The sequence below is a fragment of the Gymnoscopelus microlampas genome (genome assembly GCF_963454915.1).
Source record: "Gymnoscopelus microlampas genome assembly, chromosome: 5".
NCBI classification, from domain to species: domain Eukaryota; kingdom Metazoa; phylum Chordata; class Actinopteri; order Myctophiformes; family Myctophidae; genus Gymnoscopelus; species Gymnoscopelus microlampas.
Genome location: NC_139942.1, coordinates 33339480 through 33358576, shown reverse-complemented (window position 1 = coordinate 33358576; position 19097 = coordinate 33339480). Strand labels below are relative to the sequence as shown.

General features: G+C 41.8%; 1 protein-coding gene across 1 annotated transcript in view; it reads right to left on the bottom strand.

Moving 5' to 3' along the window:
- Positions 1 to 17193, bottom strand: part of LOC311045371 (phosphatase and actin regulator 1) — a gene marked incomplete at its 5' end in the record, with an annotated part of 34436 nt that extends 17243 nt beyond the window's left edge. Inside the window, 5 exons of the mRNA XM_084057216.1 lie at positions 1609 to 1939; positions 4478 to 4687; positions 8870 to 8950; positions 13842 to 14006; positions 16884 to 17193. Of these exons, the coding sequence (XP_083913342.1) occupies positions 1609 to 1939; positions 4478 to 4687; positions 8870 to 8950; positions 13842 to 14006; positions 16884 to 17193 (1097 nt within the window). The remainder of the gene's footprint in view (positions 1 to 1608; positions 1940 to 4477; positions 4688 to 8869; positions 8951 to 13841; positions 14007 to 16883) is intronic.
- Positions 17194 to 19097: the final 1904 nt, after the last annotated feature.

Below are 19097 nucleotides of genomic sequence, written 5' to 3'. Positions count from 1 at the left end.
TTTAACAAAAAAAAACTATCACTTACAGTACCTTTAATTGGGTCAAGAATACATCCATATAGTCATACGAGTGGGTTTTAAGCCACGTTATCAGAACTCTGCAAGAGCATCACAACGTGAATATCCACAATTCCCTGCTGAGAAACCACAGGGAAACTATGCAAGCTCACAAAAACGAGTATTGAGAGGGCCCACACAGACGGAAATGGAAACGTGTGCATTTGTGGAGAAGCTATGTGGCAGCATCACACTACAGTATTTAACTACACGAAGGGCACAAATACATATTAAAAAGTACAAATCCTATGTAATCCCTTGCAAGCCTTTCAACTACGATGAACATGAGAAGGTAAACGATGTACACAGCTTGTATAACACAAAGCGGAAAAAAAAACTACGGCTTAGCACCTACCATTCAAACGTGCCTCAGTTGATAACAATGTACCTCATTTGATAACAAGCGCTAAACCAATGAACCATTTGATGAACCAACGACAATGCATGATGTTACGCAATTGGTCCATGCTTTCAGACTGATTGTAAGTGATGGTTTATCCAGCGTTTTAAGTCATTGGTGAAACCATATCTTTCTAATACCAGGTTGCATAATATCCAATCCTCTACCCTGTCCCTTCCTCCAAATAAAAATTATAATAAAAGAAAACACTTCAAAGACAAAGACGATAAGTACAAAAATAGGCCATGCTTTGCGGAACTGGGTGTTCTAACACAGATCTGTATGTCAGAAGATGAGCATCATATCTTTACTAAAAGGTTCAAGTCTATCACCCTGCGGCACAGAGTGTGACACAAGAACCGTCAGCTCATCTAACAGAAACAAGAGATAATGTGAGAGGTAATCATCTGAGCAAATGTTGATCACTTTCACTTTAAAAAATGTTCAGTTGGAAGTATAGAGATACAAGATTTCTGCCTGACAGCAACAATATGTTTGTGACGCCATGTGTGCAGCTTTATCAGGCTGCTGCAGGCTCAAGGATACAGGATGCCACTGTTCAAGTACAAGTGATCTGCTTTCTTCAACGTCATGTTTTCTTGTGTGCCTATTCATATCCCATCCTGCTTAGCTCCATCAGTCATGACTAAGACCTTCCAGCTAGTTTTATGCGACCTCTGCAAATGTATTATATTCTCTGTGCTTAATAAACGTCAGAACATGCCGTGTGATTCTAGCGTGCCGTCATCTTCTTCTCAGAGCTTGTGCTTGCGTAGTGAAGGGTAGTCCAACTGAATGAACAGCCACCACCTCAATAGAGGATAGCTCTTAGGCTGCAACTAGATTATTTTCGTAGCGATTATTCTATCGATTACTTTTTTTGATGAATCAAATAAACTAGAAATGCTTTTTTTAATCGTTTTTTTTTTTAAATATCAACAAATCGATTAAGCAGTTAGCCCTATTTTATACTTATCCGCACAACTGCCATGCAAAATAGTGAAAATATGTTTTGGGGAAGATATTGCCCATAATGAAAGGTCCAAAAAAGGGTTCGGTTATTAATCGGTTATTTTATTATTTATAATTTTATAAATCAATTAAATCGATTAGTTCGATTACTAGTCTACTTAATTTCCAAAGTAACCAACCTTTCAAACCTCTGCATGGACAGCGCCAGGGTTTTGTTGAGCTCCTCGATGATGCGGCTGGGGTGGTGCATGCTGCCATACTGGAGCTGCAGCGGGTGGCCGTGGCTCTGGTGGAGGCTGGACAGACCTGCGAGATGGGACGGCAACAGGGTGCCGTGGTGCATGCCCTGAGGTGGGGGACACTTCTGGGCGAAGGTGCTGAGGGGGTTGGGGGACGGAGAAGGGGAGGTTCCCCTGCCTCCAGGCACACAAATCATCACCTTCTTGGGAGGTAGAGGGGGAGAGAGCCTCCCCCCGGGCATACAGGGTAGCTTCATGGGCTGGCAAGAGTCTGCAGAGGGCATCAAGGGAAGACAAAGAACATGTCAAGTGAGATGAGCGAACACTCACATTGACGCTCTACAGGAAACCTTGCAGTTTTGTTTAGAAACATTATGTTTGCATTTCCCCTTCGTGCATTTAACTGTTGCGGCCCGCCATGCCTTAAATTGTGCCACCACAGCTTCATTATTATGAAAATTATTAGTTTTATACGCAACGCGTTGTGAGCTTGTAGGTGTGCGACACCGCTGCCCGACAAAGAATGAATTTGGCGAGCCTGTATTCATGCAGGTCTCCTGAGTCTATGGGTCTCTTGTGAAACGGCTCCCCCTAGGGTAACACTTTTCTATGGGTCACTCACAGGTTTAGGCTCAACTGTTGGCTGGAATGTGTTTTGTTTTAGATGCTATGTTTGTATAGCTTCTCTAAGAGGATTTAAATTTGGCTTATGTTGTTCATTAATGGGATGCATGCAATGGACGCATTGACGGTGAGTAAGTAGAAGCTTGTATTTGCAGAACAGTGTATCGCTTCATATTCCGCAACGGTATCTTTGCTTGCCTGTACATCATACATGGGCAACTGGTGACCCGGGGGCCACATGCGGCCCCCACCTTCACTTAATGCGGCCCGCAGGTTAATATCGGAATACTGATATATTATTGATTTCAGCTTACAATTCCAAACATGACACGCTTTAATTACTTTAGTAGCTTAGTAGAGGTTTCTGTACAGTATATGCAATGTGGCCCTCTGGAGTGAGTGTGGAAATATAGTGTCCCTCTCCATCATCAAAGTTGCCCACCCCTACTGTACATCATCTCAGCATATTACTGTTAATCAAGTTACAACAGTAGATTTGTTCGTTTTGTCGAGAAAGCAGGTAAATGAGAGGTAAATGAATGATTCATTTATGCATGTGCCGCACAAGCTAACAACGCATTGTGAGCTTGTAGAGAGCTTGTAGATCTTCCATTTTTGATGCCACCATATACTGAAGTAGATACATCAAACTCAATGGTAGGTGTGGCAGTCAATAACCATCCATGGGACCACCCGAAAGTTTTAATCTCACCTGCAAATTAATGAGATAATTTATTGAAATAATCTTGTGGTCCACTGGCAATCAGCCCACGGGCGACTGGTTGGGCACCCCTGCCATAGAGTTATAAGGAGATAACACTAGCTGCAGAATCCGACCCACGCTGGCTTCTTTTGGCAGAAAAAGAAAGCGGTAGAAAGAAAAACAATTTGCAGATGCGATGCGAGCTTGTAGATTTGCTATTTTTGCTACTTTTGTGTGACACTGTAGTATGACGAAGTAAGGCATTAATGTACAAGAATAGAAACATACATAAAAAGTTGAAATAAGGAGAAATTATGTTTCTGCTCAACAGCAACGAAATATAACAGAGAAAATATGAGAGCAAAACTCTCATAAATCACTCTTGGGCTCAGAGTTGATTAGAGTGGTGGGAACAAGCCAACTAGGCCAAGGTAATGCCACTTCCCAGTGACAGATTTGACAGGGACAGATTTGACAGTGACCGAAATGTCAGAGGCTGATAATTGCAGCCGTTCACTCCACTACAATTATTTGACAGCTTTAGTTCCAAGTTTATTTGCAGATTTAGATTATTAATACAAAACACAACTGATAAATGATATTATGCATTATTACAGGTTAAGCACCCAGCAGCACATACAGTTGATCAGTGACCCTATTACCAGCTGCAAATTTTAAGTGATGAAGACATGAATGCATTCATAAGTAGAAAATGTGCTCCTCTGAATGCAGCCATCTGCCAGGCTGGGTTGCTTACACAGGGCTGTGTCAGTTGTGGGGTGTAGCCGTCAGGACATGAGGAAGCTTTAACAGTTTGTACAATGGACGATGCAACGTCTCATGATTTCCCTTTTGTTTCCAATACTGGCCCCTCCAATCGTACCCAATCGGAATGGAATATGAATAATCTGAATGATACATCTTGATCACACGACGCAAGAGAGATAATGTGTACCGATTTGTGTGAGTTTTGGACAAAGTCTGTAGTAGCAAAAGATTTGTTTTGAAGAAAACATAAAATGGTGCTAAATCTAATCAGGCCTAATCGGGTGTGGCCTATATGCATTCATTGTTGCGTCATGATCCAAGGAATCCGGGGTGTGTGTGGGGGGGGGGGATTCTTTTTACAACCTACGGTTCAAGAGTTACAGGCACAAATGTGAAGCTGTCCGTTTATAGAACCACCTTATAGAACCACCATGGAGGCCGATTTGAAACATTTGGGGTGGAGGTTCTACCATGGCCTACTGGGAGTGTGCAATGTTTCACACTGATCAGTCCAGCAGTGTCCAAGATTAGCAGTACAGACACACACGGTCAGAGGCTAAAAGATCCGCTTCCCGGCCTTTCATCCTGGCTGAGCTCAGTAAAATGTTGGATGCAGGACTTAAATGTGTAAGAGCGTATTTCTACATTGGGGTGCAGCTACTTCCTCCACCACTGTTTGAGAGTGTTGTGCACTGAGGAATGTAGATAACTCACCTGTGCTGTGGTTGGAGAAAGTCCTGGAGAAAGGCTTTGGAGGGAGGGCAGGAGGCTGTTTGTGGTACAATGGGGGCTTGGCAGGGGTACCCTGAAAGTCACCTGGGTATGTAAAAGACTTCTTGCTGGGCATAATCATAGATGACTTCAGAGAGGGGTGGTCCTGAGTGCAGACTCTGCCATCCATTGAAGATCGAAATTCAACAGTTGCTGATGAGAAAGAATAAAAACAAGTTAGTTTGCTTATGACTCAGAGATCAATCAATAAGGCAAATAACTTTCACCCCCACACAAACCTAATGCTCTAAATGCTATCAGTTCACACATTCCAACTGTTAATTGAATTCTGCTGAAAATATTATAGAAATACGCTCCAAGTGTATTTTCAAAGTGTCTAATAGGGTGGCACCTGGCCCTGGTGTGGCACCTACGATTCTAGGGGAGGCCAGTGCCACCTGAGGACACGCCACTGTAACACATTACTGGCCGACTAGCCTCGATCTCCAGGCTTTTAGTTTTTAGTTTTGCTCAAAAATAACAGTCTGGACCAGCCTGTTGACGTTCCTGGAATAGGACGTGTTTCATTTCCCCAACCAGAGTGCAGTGGGCGTCGCTCCAAATGTTGTGACGTCAGGGCTCTCAATGCTGCACATTGGGGAGGAGGAGGGGCGCGGGCTGACGGACAGATCGGTGAACCAATAGGATCCGGCGGATTTTTTTTCTGGAGATTTTGAACCCACGCCTCAAGACATGATATCAGACTCGCTAGGGCAGTCTACTGGCCCACTGCTGGTGACTGCAAAGGCCATAGCATAGCTTCACATCATTTTCATACCAGACAATTCAGTGACCCGTCATGCCATGGGGGCATAGTCATCTTGGAAGAGACCATTCCCATTAGGACATAAAATGATTCATCATAGGATAAAGGTGATCAATCAGAATAACTTCATATTGATTTACAGTGACCCCATCCCTCCCTAAGAAGTCCAATGGATCCAAAACATACCCGCCCCCCACACACAGCATAACAGAGCCACTGGACCCCCTCACTGTAGGAGTCAAGCATTCAGGCCTGTACCGTTCTGTTGGGGTACGCCACATGATGCACTCACCCACTTGTGGAGAATATGGTGAAAGATGACTCATCTAACCAAAGGACTTGTTTACAACATCTCTATAAACCAGTGGTTTTCAACCTTTTTCGCGTCAAGGACCCCCAAATTGACACATATTAGCCCAAGGACCCCCATTTGAAAAGATATGCCAGGGACTCAAAAGATTTAGATTTATTGGGGGTCCCAACCTACACTGTATCACCATCATCAGTGTTCATTTAACTCTGAGAGGGTACAAATGGAACCAATTTGTACACTCTCAGAGTTATAGACATATAAGGGTCAATTTGGTTCCTAACTATTAATTTGGCTGGGGACCCCCTGGATTCTGGAACCCCCTCAAGGACCGGTTGAGAACCACTGCTATAAATCAATGCCTATGGTTTTTGTACCAATGATCACATGTTCTATTTACTATAGATCGAATTGCCACTTTAGTCACCGTTAACACCAGTAACCTTTAAGCTGATTGTATAACGTTCTGCATAGTAGTGTATATCTGTCTTTTTTCTTAAATGTCATCATGATTTGAGTGCGTGGGGATCTCATTTTAAATAAGCCATTGTGCTTTTAATCTAGTTTAGAGGACCTACTGTATGATTGTGAATTGTACTTCCCTGTACGGTTTCTGTAGATGTCTTTCTAAATAAAGTGCTTCAATCACTCAAACACTAGCCAATCTACAGAGCAGTGTTTGTGACTGAAGCTCCTGCCATCCATGCTCCAATAACAAACCCTCATAGTCACTTAGATCATTTCCTGATCCAAACTAGGAGTCAACTGGGCCTGCTCTGCATTTTTACACATGTCAGAGAGCTCAGCAAGATGATGTTAACGGTTTAATTGTCGAGTTTATCGTCTCATGCAGTACCTGTATGGAAGCATATGTGCAATCGTTATGTTTAGTAATTTCTTCAGCTTTTTCCTTTAATTTGTCACCCATCTGCTGTCTGCATACACACACAAGTGTGCCAGTATGTGTGTGCGATTCTGATTCTACCGCTATCACGGTAGAATCAGTTGATGGAAAAATGCGTGTGTGTGCATATGCATTTTTCCATCAACTGATTCTACCGTGATAGCGCCAGCCACAACTTCTTGTTGCCACCTGAGGCATCCAATTGGTAACAAGAAGAGATGACTCATTTCAGCACAGAGACCTGTTCAAACAACTGTGGAGGATGACAAGTTTCCTCCTATAGTTTTGGAGGTCTGACGGAATTATGGTGACAAGGTGTAGATATGCACAAACGTACAACAAATAATTACCATTTCCTGCTACTCTTTGTGATGGGAAATCTAACTTTTGCACACACACAGGAATCTTTAGGTACTTTTTACGTCAGTATTTCCTTCCTGTGGACAATTTATACATTTACTCTGCTACAGAGGCAAATATTCTAGTTTTTACTCTATTACAATTATTTTAAAACTGTATTTTTTTTTAGAGTTTGATTATTACAAAACGTACATTAACAACTTAAGCCCTATTTTATACTTCGGCTATTCGAAAATATCAGATAAACATTTCACACTCTATGTACATTTTGATTAGCCTGGTAAACCCTCCCTCCGGAAATCTCATTTCCATTTGATTTCAGAAAGGAGTCTGGTCTGAAACGCCTTTCTGCAATAATCGCTGTGGGCTGGAGTTGGGCGGGAGTAATACCGTTGACCGACAACCCCTTCAACCAATGATCGTTTCCCCCTTCAGCCAATGAACAGTTCATTTTGACGAGCTCCAGACTATGTGACGCAACGGGACTTTTGGGACGGCCATGCCGAAAATAGGTTGCCTTATTGGGATACATGCGTGTCACTCCCCGCCCCTGCCGGTTCTCTAAATTTATATTTTTAAATATGCTCTGTCATGATTAATTGACCACATATATGAAGTTAAACAACTAAATTCTATCCAAACGATATCTTATAAGTAAATTCCGTGCCTCAAAAAAGAAGTTTGAAAGCGTTATAAAACTGAAAGTAAGAAGTGAAGGCACTCGCACAAACAACAATGGCTGCCGTTCGTCTTTTTTCGGCGGCTCTCAGGCTGCACTCGGGTTCATTCGGGCTCACTCGAACTCGCCACCTGATTGGCCAACTGTCGCTGTCAATCACAGAACAATGAGCGACGACGCTGATAGGCTCGTCGGCTCGGCGAGCAGAGCGATTATTGGAGAAAGGCGTTTCAGACCAGACTCCTTTCTGAAATCAAATGGAAATGAGATTTCCGGAGGGAGGGTTTACCAGGCTACATTTTGATGCCAACAGTTACAGATTATTTCTACATTGTGGTAGTGCTAGTTTTACTTAAAATATTGAAGTACTTCTCCCACCACTGCAGGGCACTAATATCCCATTAACCCTGGGAGATTTGGGGTTTTGCGTTCACCCTGTCGAACGAAAAAGGTGGGATTCCTTAAAAAGTTGAATATTGGGTAAAAAGGTACGCTTGACCTTCTGGCAGCTAAGTAAGCTCAACTAAAGTTCACTCAGAAGCCCTTTAATGGAACTCTCGTTTATCTACACTGTACATATGACTCATAATTTGCTATATCGACCGGGGTCTAGAAGTTAATATTTGAAAGCAAGTTTATTGACAGAGTGCCTTCTTGAGATAGATCTGCTATGATGACAGAAGATGTATTGTATATGTATTGGTTTGCTGCTTTTCATTCTATCCAGTGATAGACAGGGTTTGGCTGGTGTGTGCCCTGCCAGGCAAGGGTGTCAGCCAGCTAAAAGCTGATTATACTCCAGTGGCCAATGAGATGAAAGATTAATATTTTTTGAGCCATAATGGGATTTATAATCCCCGCCCCTCTCTCAGACCACTTCTATTTAGAGCATATCAGATGGCAGATTGACAGGCATATGACTTGGAACAACTTTGGTGCAGCTCCATAACCTGTCTGATCAGGATCATAGCATACCTCTTAATACCGGGCAAAATAGTTTCTAAATTTGAAGGTCATATCTTTAGATGACCAATATTAAGTTTGTATCTGCACTAAAGACTGGCTGCACTTGAACCATTTAAACCCTAAATAATACGATGTTGATCAGGGTCCCCCAGGGGTCTGTAGTTGGCCCCCTTCTTTCACCCAGTGTTCGCCTATTATTTCATGCCCAGAATAGAGACGCTAGGGTTCATGTGGTTAAACATGTTAATATATTAACTCGAGGCTGTGGAATTGAACAGCATATTCTTCTTCTTCTCACAGCTTAAAGTCATACATGTAGATTACTATGAGAAACTCTCACACAGCCTTACCTTTTTCAAAGATCTCCTTCAGCACACCTCTCTTGATCAACTCCTCTCTGCTCTGTCTCACGGACATCTTTCTTTCCAAAGCTGAATAGAAGAAAAAAAAGGTTATTGTCCACAGTACCAACAATCATCAATGAAACATCACACCAGCGAATGTTAGCGTGACATCATCATTTTGATCAAGCCATTCTCTTTGGTCAGTCCATTCACTGAAATCCTGTGAGGATATGCAGAGAACATTTTTATGAGACGATTTCCTGTGAAGACCACACGGAAGGGCCTTAGGCAACATGGTTTTAAACTTAAGAGTAGTCTCATGATTATTCATCATATTTTAAAATGCATATGAATTATTAATGTATCCATCCAAATTAGCCCTAAAATTCTGTGGAGGAATGTAGAAATGAGTATTACCATCTGTAAAAGAATATGATGTTTCATTCACCCAACCACGATAACTCTGCAAATAATGGAACACAATGTCACCCCCAATATCAATCTGAAGATGACCTACTGTGACCCATTTTGATAATCAATAATAATAAGTAGACACATGTACCACGTGTACATGACATTTATATGTTGGTAATAAATTGATTTGATATTAAGCTCTGAATTTAAATTTAAACAAATGAATGTAATTGTTAAAATCATGCCCTCCAATCAATCCAAGCAAAAGGCTGCTGCTCCATAAGAGTAAAGCTAAAATTACACCTCCTATAGTAATGCATTATGTACAAGCAGCCATGTCCCCAAGCTACTGCCTGTAGCTATCTTTAGATTTCTTTTTCTATCACTAGGCTGAGAGGAGGTGGTTAAACGTCACGTTAGTCATTTAAAAATCTACCCCTGCAAAGGAACCAATTAAGATTGTGAAATGAGGATCAGTAAGACCCCTGCACAAGAGTCTCCCTGCAGGCCAGTGGCTCCTGCTTAAAAGAGAAAGAGACCACAGCTTGTGCTGTGTGTGTGCTCGCGTGTGTGCATGCACGTTTTACATGTGTAGGACCCTGGAGTCTTGTCCTGCCCCTGACACAAAATAGTGCTGCTCCTGACCCAAGATAGTCGATGTCTCCAAAGCTAATACCTCCTCCTAGATTCATGACAGCCCGACCTTGTGCTTCAGTCATGAAACACAATGGATTAAAAACCAAATGCTCTCTGATTTGAAGCAAAATCTCACAGGAAAACTGTCACAATACTTTGTGCTTCGATGTTATAAAATGTCACAGCGGCGCAAGTAATCATCAAACAGTATGCTCCATTACAAGTTCCTCCAGGATACCAGATGTTCAGTATCACTCTCCATACTCAAGTTTTCCCAGAGACACTCATCTCAGATCAGCTTCAGGCCAAGCATTAGCTGCTGAGTAGAGAAACGGTTTAGGGAGAAAACAACAACAACACCACCACGTCAATATATTCCAAAATATTCCGGCAGAGGCACATCAGTTATAGACCTCAGGATATGGTGAATTGAGGACTGTATGAACTGAATGAAATTCTAACAAAATATATGACAGTGTTTTTCCTACAGTATATCATTTTATTCAACTCTAATTTCCACAAATATCAACTGATAATATATATAAGCGTATCATGGGCAGAAGGGGCAGGTAGCATGTTCAGTAATAAAGTAGTAAATCTATCAGTATTTATTGCATATTTATTTATATTTGCATGGCAAGTGCACATTATCTCTATAGTCATGTGATGAAAATGTATCGGTCTGTTTTTTCAGATTGGCTTTCAAAGTTTGCGGGAGGGACCCGTTTTGCACAAAATGCCACAAATCATGAACGCAGCGTCCGATTGCCATGAAACTTTACACGCACACTCCCAGTAGGCCACAATCGCCCTCATGGTGGCGCTATAATTCTAATTCTTATTTGTAATGTTATATTATTAAAAAGGTGGCTTATCATTCATTCTTTGCGTTATATACATTTTTAGTTATGGTTTTCTCTTGCAGCTGTCTAAGCATGAAAGCGTCAGCTGGACAGTAGCCTCGATCTCCAGGCTTTTATTTTCCTTCGTGTTTTGGACCAGCCTGTTGACGTTTCTGGCATAGGAAGTGGGTGAATTCCCCAACCAACCAGAGTGTAGTGGGCGTCGCTCCAAATGTTGTGACGTCAGGGCTCTCAATGCTGCACATTGGGGAGAAGGAGGGCGCGGGAGCACAGATCGGTGAACCAATGGATATCAGACGCGCTAGGGCAGCCTAGCTGGACAGTGACACACACACACCTTAGCTGTGCTGAAAGTGACTGGAGTTAGTACTTTAACTTATTTTTTATTATCTATTTTTGGAAATTGTGAATAGATTTTTAATCGTTGATTCTTACATGAATCGATTTTTTCCAACACCCCTGCAAGTCATACGTAATGGGCTAAAAATGCCAGACGATCAGTATGGTCCTTTAACCACCAGAACTACAGGCTCATGTGAGCTTGTAGATATTTCACTAAATATATAAAGTGAAATATAGCCTAAACTAAATCTTATTTTACACAGACAAGTACAGTATGTACCAAGTCAAAATCTTGATCCTGTACTCCAGCCACTCATGATCTTTACCGAAGACGACGATAAGCAATTCATCTGAGAGACTAAGCTAAGAGCATATTAAATGAAACTGGCATAACTGAGTACATACTGCAATGACTTGAGAACACTATGCAAGGTTTTAGAGACGTATTCCACTGTGAAGTGACCCAGATAGACTGAACACACTCAACCAACCCCGAGGCTTGGTATCTCAAAGTGGAGGCTTTTACCAAAGCTATTCAGTCAGCCTTTGTCTCAGAAAAAAATATTAAAACTTTCATGCCTTCTTTTATCAGTGAAAGAAGGGGCTTTTAGATGTGGTTTCACCAATGAGACTTTGACAGATACAACATTAAGGGCACAATGGCGTTAGAATTGACAGGGTTTCCTTTTTTTCCCCATCTGCCGTTTAAACGGGAAACCAGGAGGGATAAAGCTAAGCTAAGCACAGAGAGAAGTCAGATGCTCAGATCACTTGTAGGGTCCCTCAACCAACTGAGCACTGTTCCTGACACAACTGCACTGTTAAGCTGCATGGTGGACAGACAGGATGCAAGATAACGTGCCATGGTGCCAGACCTTGCCATCTTCCTGAGATAAGTCCCTTAGAGCTGGCTTTCATCCGACTGGTATCACAACACGTCATCCATAATCCTCTACTCTACTGTGCTCTCACAGTGTCCAATTACCTGCAACAACATCTGCATAGCCAGCAGCTGGTCTGCTCCCTACTGACACAGGAAGCATGAACAACATCAGGCCACCAGAAACAACTGCAGAGATAAGAGCATAAATAAGAACACTGCAGGACAGCTCTGGTCCCAGACCTATAGATGACTGAAAGGTACGCTATAAATCAAATGATATGCCAACCAAAAGAAATAAGTGTTCCATAACGTTCAGAATTTTAGTAAGCAATTAAATGATTACTATATAGCCAAAAAACTAAGTTTTACAGTTGTAGTATTAAGCAGGGCAGGTATTTCATGGAGGCCATGAAGGAAGAAATTAAATAAAATAAAAGTGCATTGTTCCAACAACAATAAACACGTTAAAAAAATAAAAAGGCTCTTGAAGTACAAAGCATAAGCCTAGAGAGCCAATGGGAAATGAGTGTAGGTCACAAATGTATCATGCTGATATTAAAGAGGATTTGCTAGGACAATGTACATGAGCTGAACATGGTAGCTGCTACATTGTACACAAAACAATTGGATAATAAAAGGATAAAAGAGCTCATCCATTGGCCTCCACTGATTAACAGCAGTGTTTCAAAAAAATACGAAACCTTTTATTCTCATCAGTTCGTCCTTCACTAAAAAAAGGAAAAAAGAGGTGATGTTATCGTAGAGAAATATGACTATGCAGGGAGAAAAAAAGTTTCATAATCATCGCCTGGTGGATTTAAAAGAATGATCAAAAGGACAGCGGCCAGCCATTTATAAGGAGTTCTAAAATATAGGCATCAGCATTTTGGGTGAGGGATACTAAAAATATCACTTACTCAACAGGGATTGTAGGGCCAGGGGCAAAAGAGTATAGGGCTAGAAATACAAGCTAGTGCCAAATATCCTTGAGGGAATGCAACAGTCAAAAACCATGAGGATAGGCAATATCAGGCCCCCTCCATACAAAATAAAAAAAATGTATTAAAGGTGAAAAGAAGTAGCATTCCTTGCTTTTGGTACTTGCGATACAAATAACTGAGTATTCGTTATCATGGCATACTGGGGACCGAATGAACTGCTAACAAGACCAATAGTAAGTGAACTGAAAGGCACAATGTAGTGGTCAGTGAAGACTCATGGCAAACGCAATGATGTCAGACAGACATTGTGATTCAACTAAATCTCACAGCAGACACAAACGCAGCATTAACAAAGCCTGTCCAATCAAGATTCAGGTGTGTGTCTGTCACAATTTCATGTACAAGTAAAACAGATATTCCCCTTTAGTTTTCACTTCAGGTGGTGGTGTGTTGTAAAGAACTTGCACCATATAATTGTTCTTTGTACAACAACAAAAATACACTATGTGCAACCATGTAAAATACATGCAGCCATATCTGACAGGAGCATGTCCTTCACTTGCCCCTGACTGCAGGATCAAAGGGACTTTAAGAGAGCTCAAAAAGTTAAACAGCAAAACTGCACTTTCACTCAGTCAATTTGTACCAATTTCTATTACCTTCAAGTCTGAAACCTAGCTCGATTCTGTCCCTGACTGGCTAAGGGGAAATTCACCACACACACACCCACGGCATGTCATTTCAGGAGAAAAGTACGTTTATGATGCGTGGGGCGCGCTTGTGCGCCCGTGTATGTGTATTGTACACACACACATGGTACACAGTAAGATTCTGAATGCTAACAAAATTACACAGTAAAAAAAAACCTACGTGTTAATTTAATAAATGGGGTTTCATACCAGCAGAGGTCTGCTTGAACTTCTCACTCTTCTTCTTCCTCCACTTCCAGGGCTTGAGGAGACGTCCCAGAGTGGCAAATTTGCTGCGACGTCGGATGGGAGGAGTGTGGGTCCCCGGGACCAGGGACTCGGAGCGCATGGCAGCCAACCTCTCAACTTCCTCAGCTGTTAGGGAGACCAAAAACAAGGGCTGTCAAACTGTAGGTCAGGCTGTAGAGGGAATGAAGTTATGGTAGTCTTGCAGGAGAATGAACAACGGGGAATCAGACACCTTTGCTTGGCCACAAAATAAATAAAAGAAAAAAGGAAGCAAGCAGTCTCTTCCAGACTACAGAGACTGGATAAAGTCTGAAGTGGGTCTGTGTATCTGAATCTGAGCTGTGGGAGGCTAGATCACACGGATTGGTTTGTGCTAGTTTGGCAGGTATCTCTATACAGACTGCTAAGACTAATTATACTCTGTAGTATGATGTGTCGCTTGGCGACAAGAAAGACCATTTTGTGGGTAAGTGACCGCCGTGTGATGGACTATATAAATTAAGCTTTAAGCACCTTGTTTGGGCAGAATCTTCCTCCACTTCCTAAATATTCACAAGTAGGGTTGCAAAGTTAATTGAACATTGTGATTCACACTTATGTAATCATGAAACTTACTTGGCAATTTATTTTAAACACCTTATTTGGTCAGCTGTTGCACTTTGCCCTCATCTTTATACGAACGGTTAATAAGCAGAACACTGTACAACTCATCTCCACATCAGGCTCACAAGAGGCACAACATCAGAGGCCCTTCATACTAATTGACCACAGATGTGATTAGAATATTAAGTAAAATAATAGGGATTATTATTTTAGCCATTACATGCAGCCCTACCACCAAGCACAGCCGTTTAACCTACACATGCTTATGACATCAAAAGCAAAGAATGTCACATTTTTTGGGGGGGCAAACATTAAATGAAGTTGTGAATTTATTCACTACATAACAGATGCTGCCATCTATAAGTGCCCCCCCTCGAATAACACACAAAACACACATTCATCCGTTATCTCACAGTGACACAATTAGTCCATTTGATCACAACAGTTTAGAATTGCTTGAGGATTTATTAAGTCAGGAGGGATGATCATAAGAGGCAATTAAACTGGAGTCTTTGATTCAAACAGAAATACTAGCACACTAACATCACTTTAGAGGAAGTGCATGAATAGGGCCAGCAGCAGTCTTCAGAAATTGGACATGTTTCTCTCGTAATGTTCTCACCGACTGAAGTACGTTATTAGCACAACATTAATCTATTTGCTACAGCATAAATCCAAGACTGCACAGAAATAACAATCCAAGGCTTTCCCGCTAAACAGGCCTACATCACAGCATATGTCCTGATAGTGTCACCTGGTATCCTGGTCGGAAAAGGGGAAATGTGTAACAAATGGGAGAAGATGGCAAAAGTGACCACATATGCCCTATGGATTTGAGTGAAAATCCTCCTCTGCCAGCCAACCACAACAAAGATATAATTGCTGCAATGCTACATCAATATAAGTAATAAAAAAAAGGAAGGGGGGGGCTTAAGGTAGGGAACATTCCATCTTTTTTTCTTCTTTTAAAAAAAATATATAGACATGTCGGCTGCTTAGTGCACTGCAAATCTCTGTATACATACACAGCACTACTTCATCTATGTGAGTGACACAAAGCTTACGTTCCAAGCAGCCCTTCTCAAAAGCAGTCTTTCAAAATCTGTCAGAATATAAATTGCATTGACAATTGTCAACATGTAAAAGAAAACATTTGTACAATGAACAGGAGCTGTGTGGGCAATATTCAGTCATGATACTATGTTTCATGCATAATGCCACTGATGCCAGTAAAATAGTGGTAGCCTATACAAGCAGAAGGCCCTATGCTTTCCATAATAAGCATACAGCCCCATTGGCTGTAGCTGTTGTTCAATTACAATCACCTGTTGTTTGGTGACCAAGATGGCTGGGGGGTGATGTAATGATCCTTGAAAAAGGCTGAAATATTCTTAAAATGGAGTTCATAATATGAGAATGTTAGTTGAATGCCATTTAAATAGCTTGTTCATCATTATTACCCACATTTAGCCTACTCCAGGACCCGATAATGGAATGTAACTGAAACCACGCCATTTCCTCTTTCAGAGCAAATTAGTTTACAATACAATATTTTGATCCAGCGTTTCTCGCAGAGAAGTGCGAATATGAAAGCTTTGTCATATTGGTGTCGTTTATTTTTAGCAGGCAATCCAATTCAATGTAGGCTATCGCTCTACGGAATTCCTTCAGTGACTGTATGTACAGACACAGACTGACATACAGTATAGGCCAGCCTACACCTGGTGTGGTGTGTATTAGCATTCATTGTCTTAATATTCACACATGACCACCAGATGAGATGAATCCATGAAGAACGACGAGAAGGTAATGCACGATCCTACCGCGCAAAGATTGATCGTCAAATGTGCATAATATCATTGCAGTCAGATGCAATGAATGTGACGCGTAACAACATGAATAGCAGTAGCCAGCCCACACGGAAACAGGATAGGTGGGCACTAGGGACATCTGGGCACCTTGATGTAAAATGGACTATTTTGTCCAAAATGTAAAAAAATATATGTATACACACATTTGACAAATTATCTTAAGTAAAGTAAAGTATAGATTTTTAGAACGTGCTTAAATATTCGACAATTAAGGTCTAATATTTCTACACTTGGTACAAATTGTTACAAAACCTGTACATCCAGTCGTTGTGGGGCATAAACAAGAAGTTGAAGGATACAATTAAGTCCGATAGTGATGTACCGTGCATGTTCACATCATGTATATTGTACATTACTTAAGACAATTTTTCAAATATTTTATTTTCCAACATTTTGGACAAAAAGGCCAATTTTACATGGAGATGCCCAGATGTCCCTAGTGCCCACCTATCCTGTATCCGCCTACACTGCAGGTCTATATGGGCCAAACCACAGTAGGGTGGACGCAGCCTGTAGAGATCTTACTCACCATCCTGTGTGTCGTTCCCGCGGCTGCAGTTGCTGCAAATGTGCTTGATCTCTTTCCCGATGTGACAGTGGATCGTAAACGGCATGTTATTATTGTGGTGCTGGCGTTTGCTTTGTGGCTTCTTCTTGTTGCTGCTGCTACTGCTGAGAGACATCATTTTGACCAGGCTGAACGCTTTCTTCTTAGGTTTCTTCTCCACCGCCACGGGCGTGTTGTGTAATTCTCTACAGCCAGTTGTAAACCATGGAGTCCCGTGCATGATGGTGGGCGCGGGATCCACCGGCGGGGGGTAACTGGCCGTCTTGTACATGATGATGGATGGACCAAAATCGCTGAAAAACAGGCTTCAAAACGGCTCTGTAGAAACCAATGGCGTCACTTTATCCATTCTTTTTTTTTTTACAGTCTGTGGGCTGGACACACGCGAAAACGAACGCGGTCTGCTCTGCGGTGCGCACAAAACACACTTACACACACCACGGTGATGACGAGCGAGCTTCTTCGAGATTTTAAGGGGCCATCAATTGATTCCTACCTGATTTAGCCAGCTTCCACCATTTCTTCACACCCATCTATTTATTCCCACACTCGCACCTGAGATTCCAATGACTAGACTAGCGGCAGGCTGTGCATGGTGTGGAGGAGTGAGCAGCAGCAGCAGCACTGATGATAGAATGTGTGACTGTTTGAATAGTAATGATGACTGGACCACCTCCTCTCTCCCACTTCTCAAACCTGCAGTCTAATCCGCGATTAGTGCTCCAAACGCAGAGCGCGTGTGATTGGCTGAACCGTGCGCTCCTCCAGAATGGCCAATGAACGGTCGACTTCCAATGAGTTGTTAATTTTGGCCTGCTTGGTTTATTGTAGGCTACTAACTACACTGTACACACCAGATTATTTGGCATAAAATGCAGCATTCTCCTGAACGTTGTATATTTTACATAGCCTTGGATCATAGATGTACTTTATCGAGTATGACTCGCGCCTCGGAGTCTTTGTGCAATGTATTAGTCCATATTTTCCAATAAAGAAGTGTTTCAATCCCGTCTGTGTCGGATTCTGTCGGAAATTCCCTGTATTCCTCAATGGGTGGTACTGGTGGGGCGCATCCGGTGAAAGCCGAAATTACACTCAATGTAAACAGGAAGTAAACGATGGGGGGAATGGCGTTCGGCCACAAACGGGATTAAAACACATATGTATTGAACAAATATTGATTAATACATTGCACAAAGACTCCGAAGGGTGAGTTAACATTTGGGGCAACCGGGTAAGCACCTTATTTTTTCCATTTGTACATGCTTGGAGAAATACGGGCTTTACTGGTGAACATACTGGTGAATGTAAGGCAGTAGGGTTGGGGTGCATGCCTTTGACGTTCTCCCAATGAGCTGCAGTTTATTCCAGTGACATCAAAGGTCCCTCTGCCCCTTTACTCCACGTCTCCACCACATACAGTGGGGTAAATCTGTACAAATCCATGTATGACAAAGTAGCCTAGAAGTGAACTGATGAACACAGGGCTAAAACTAAAAGTTGCTTTGGTTAATTCAAAGGGAACATCTGGCCAGACCTGTGTGTGCATGAGTAGCCTAACCTATGGAAAGAAAATCTAAAAACACCTCAACAAAAGTTCATATTGGTATTAGCCACAAAATATTATGATCTACACATGCTACAAATTAAGATGCAAAATAGTGAATTCCTTCATTTCTTCAGATGATTTCTACAAGTGGAATATGTTTAAAACTAAGATGCAAGTTGCAGCAAAGGCAGCATAGCTATGTAAATGTCAGTATTATCTACACTACATATGTCGATGTTTGGCATCCAAGCATTTGCCTACATCACTTGCTGCTGCATTCTGGCTGTTGCTACAGTTGGGTGTCTGCAGGGGCGTAGCACCAAAATCTGGGCCCTGGGGAAAGAAATTTCTGTGGGCCCCCCGACCACATTTCGCACGCGCGCACAGCGCGCGTGCGAAAAAAAAATTTGTGTTTTTGGGGGGGATTTTGTTAGTTTCTTTTCGTTTTTTTGGTTGCTTTATTTCGGTTTTAGGGATAGGGTTAGGGTTATGTTATTTAATTCTTATTTTTGCCTGATTTTACTGATTTATTATAAAATATTATTTTATCATTTATTATTAACCAAATAACTAAATTGTGCACATGTAACCACATGTGTATCCTCATTTCTAAACATACTGTAGTA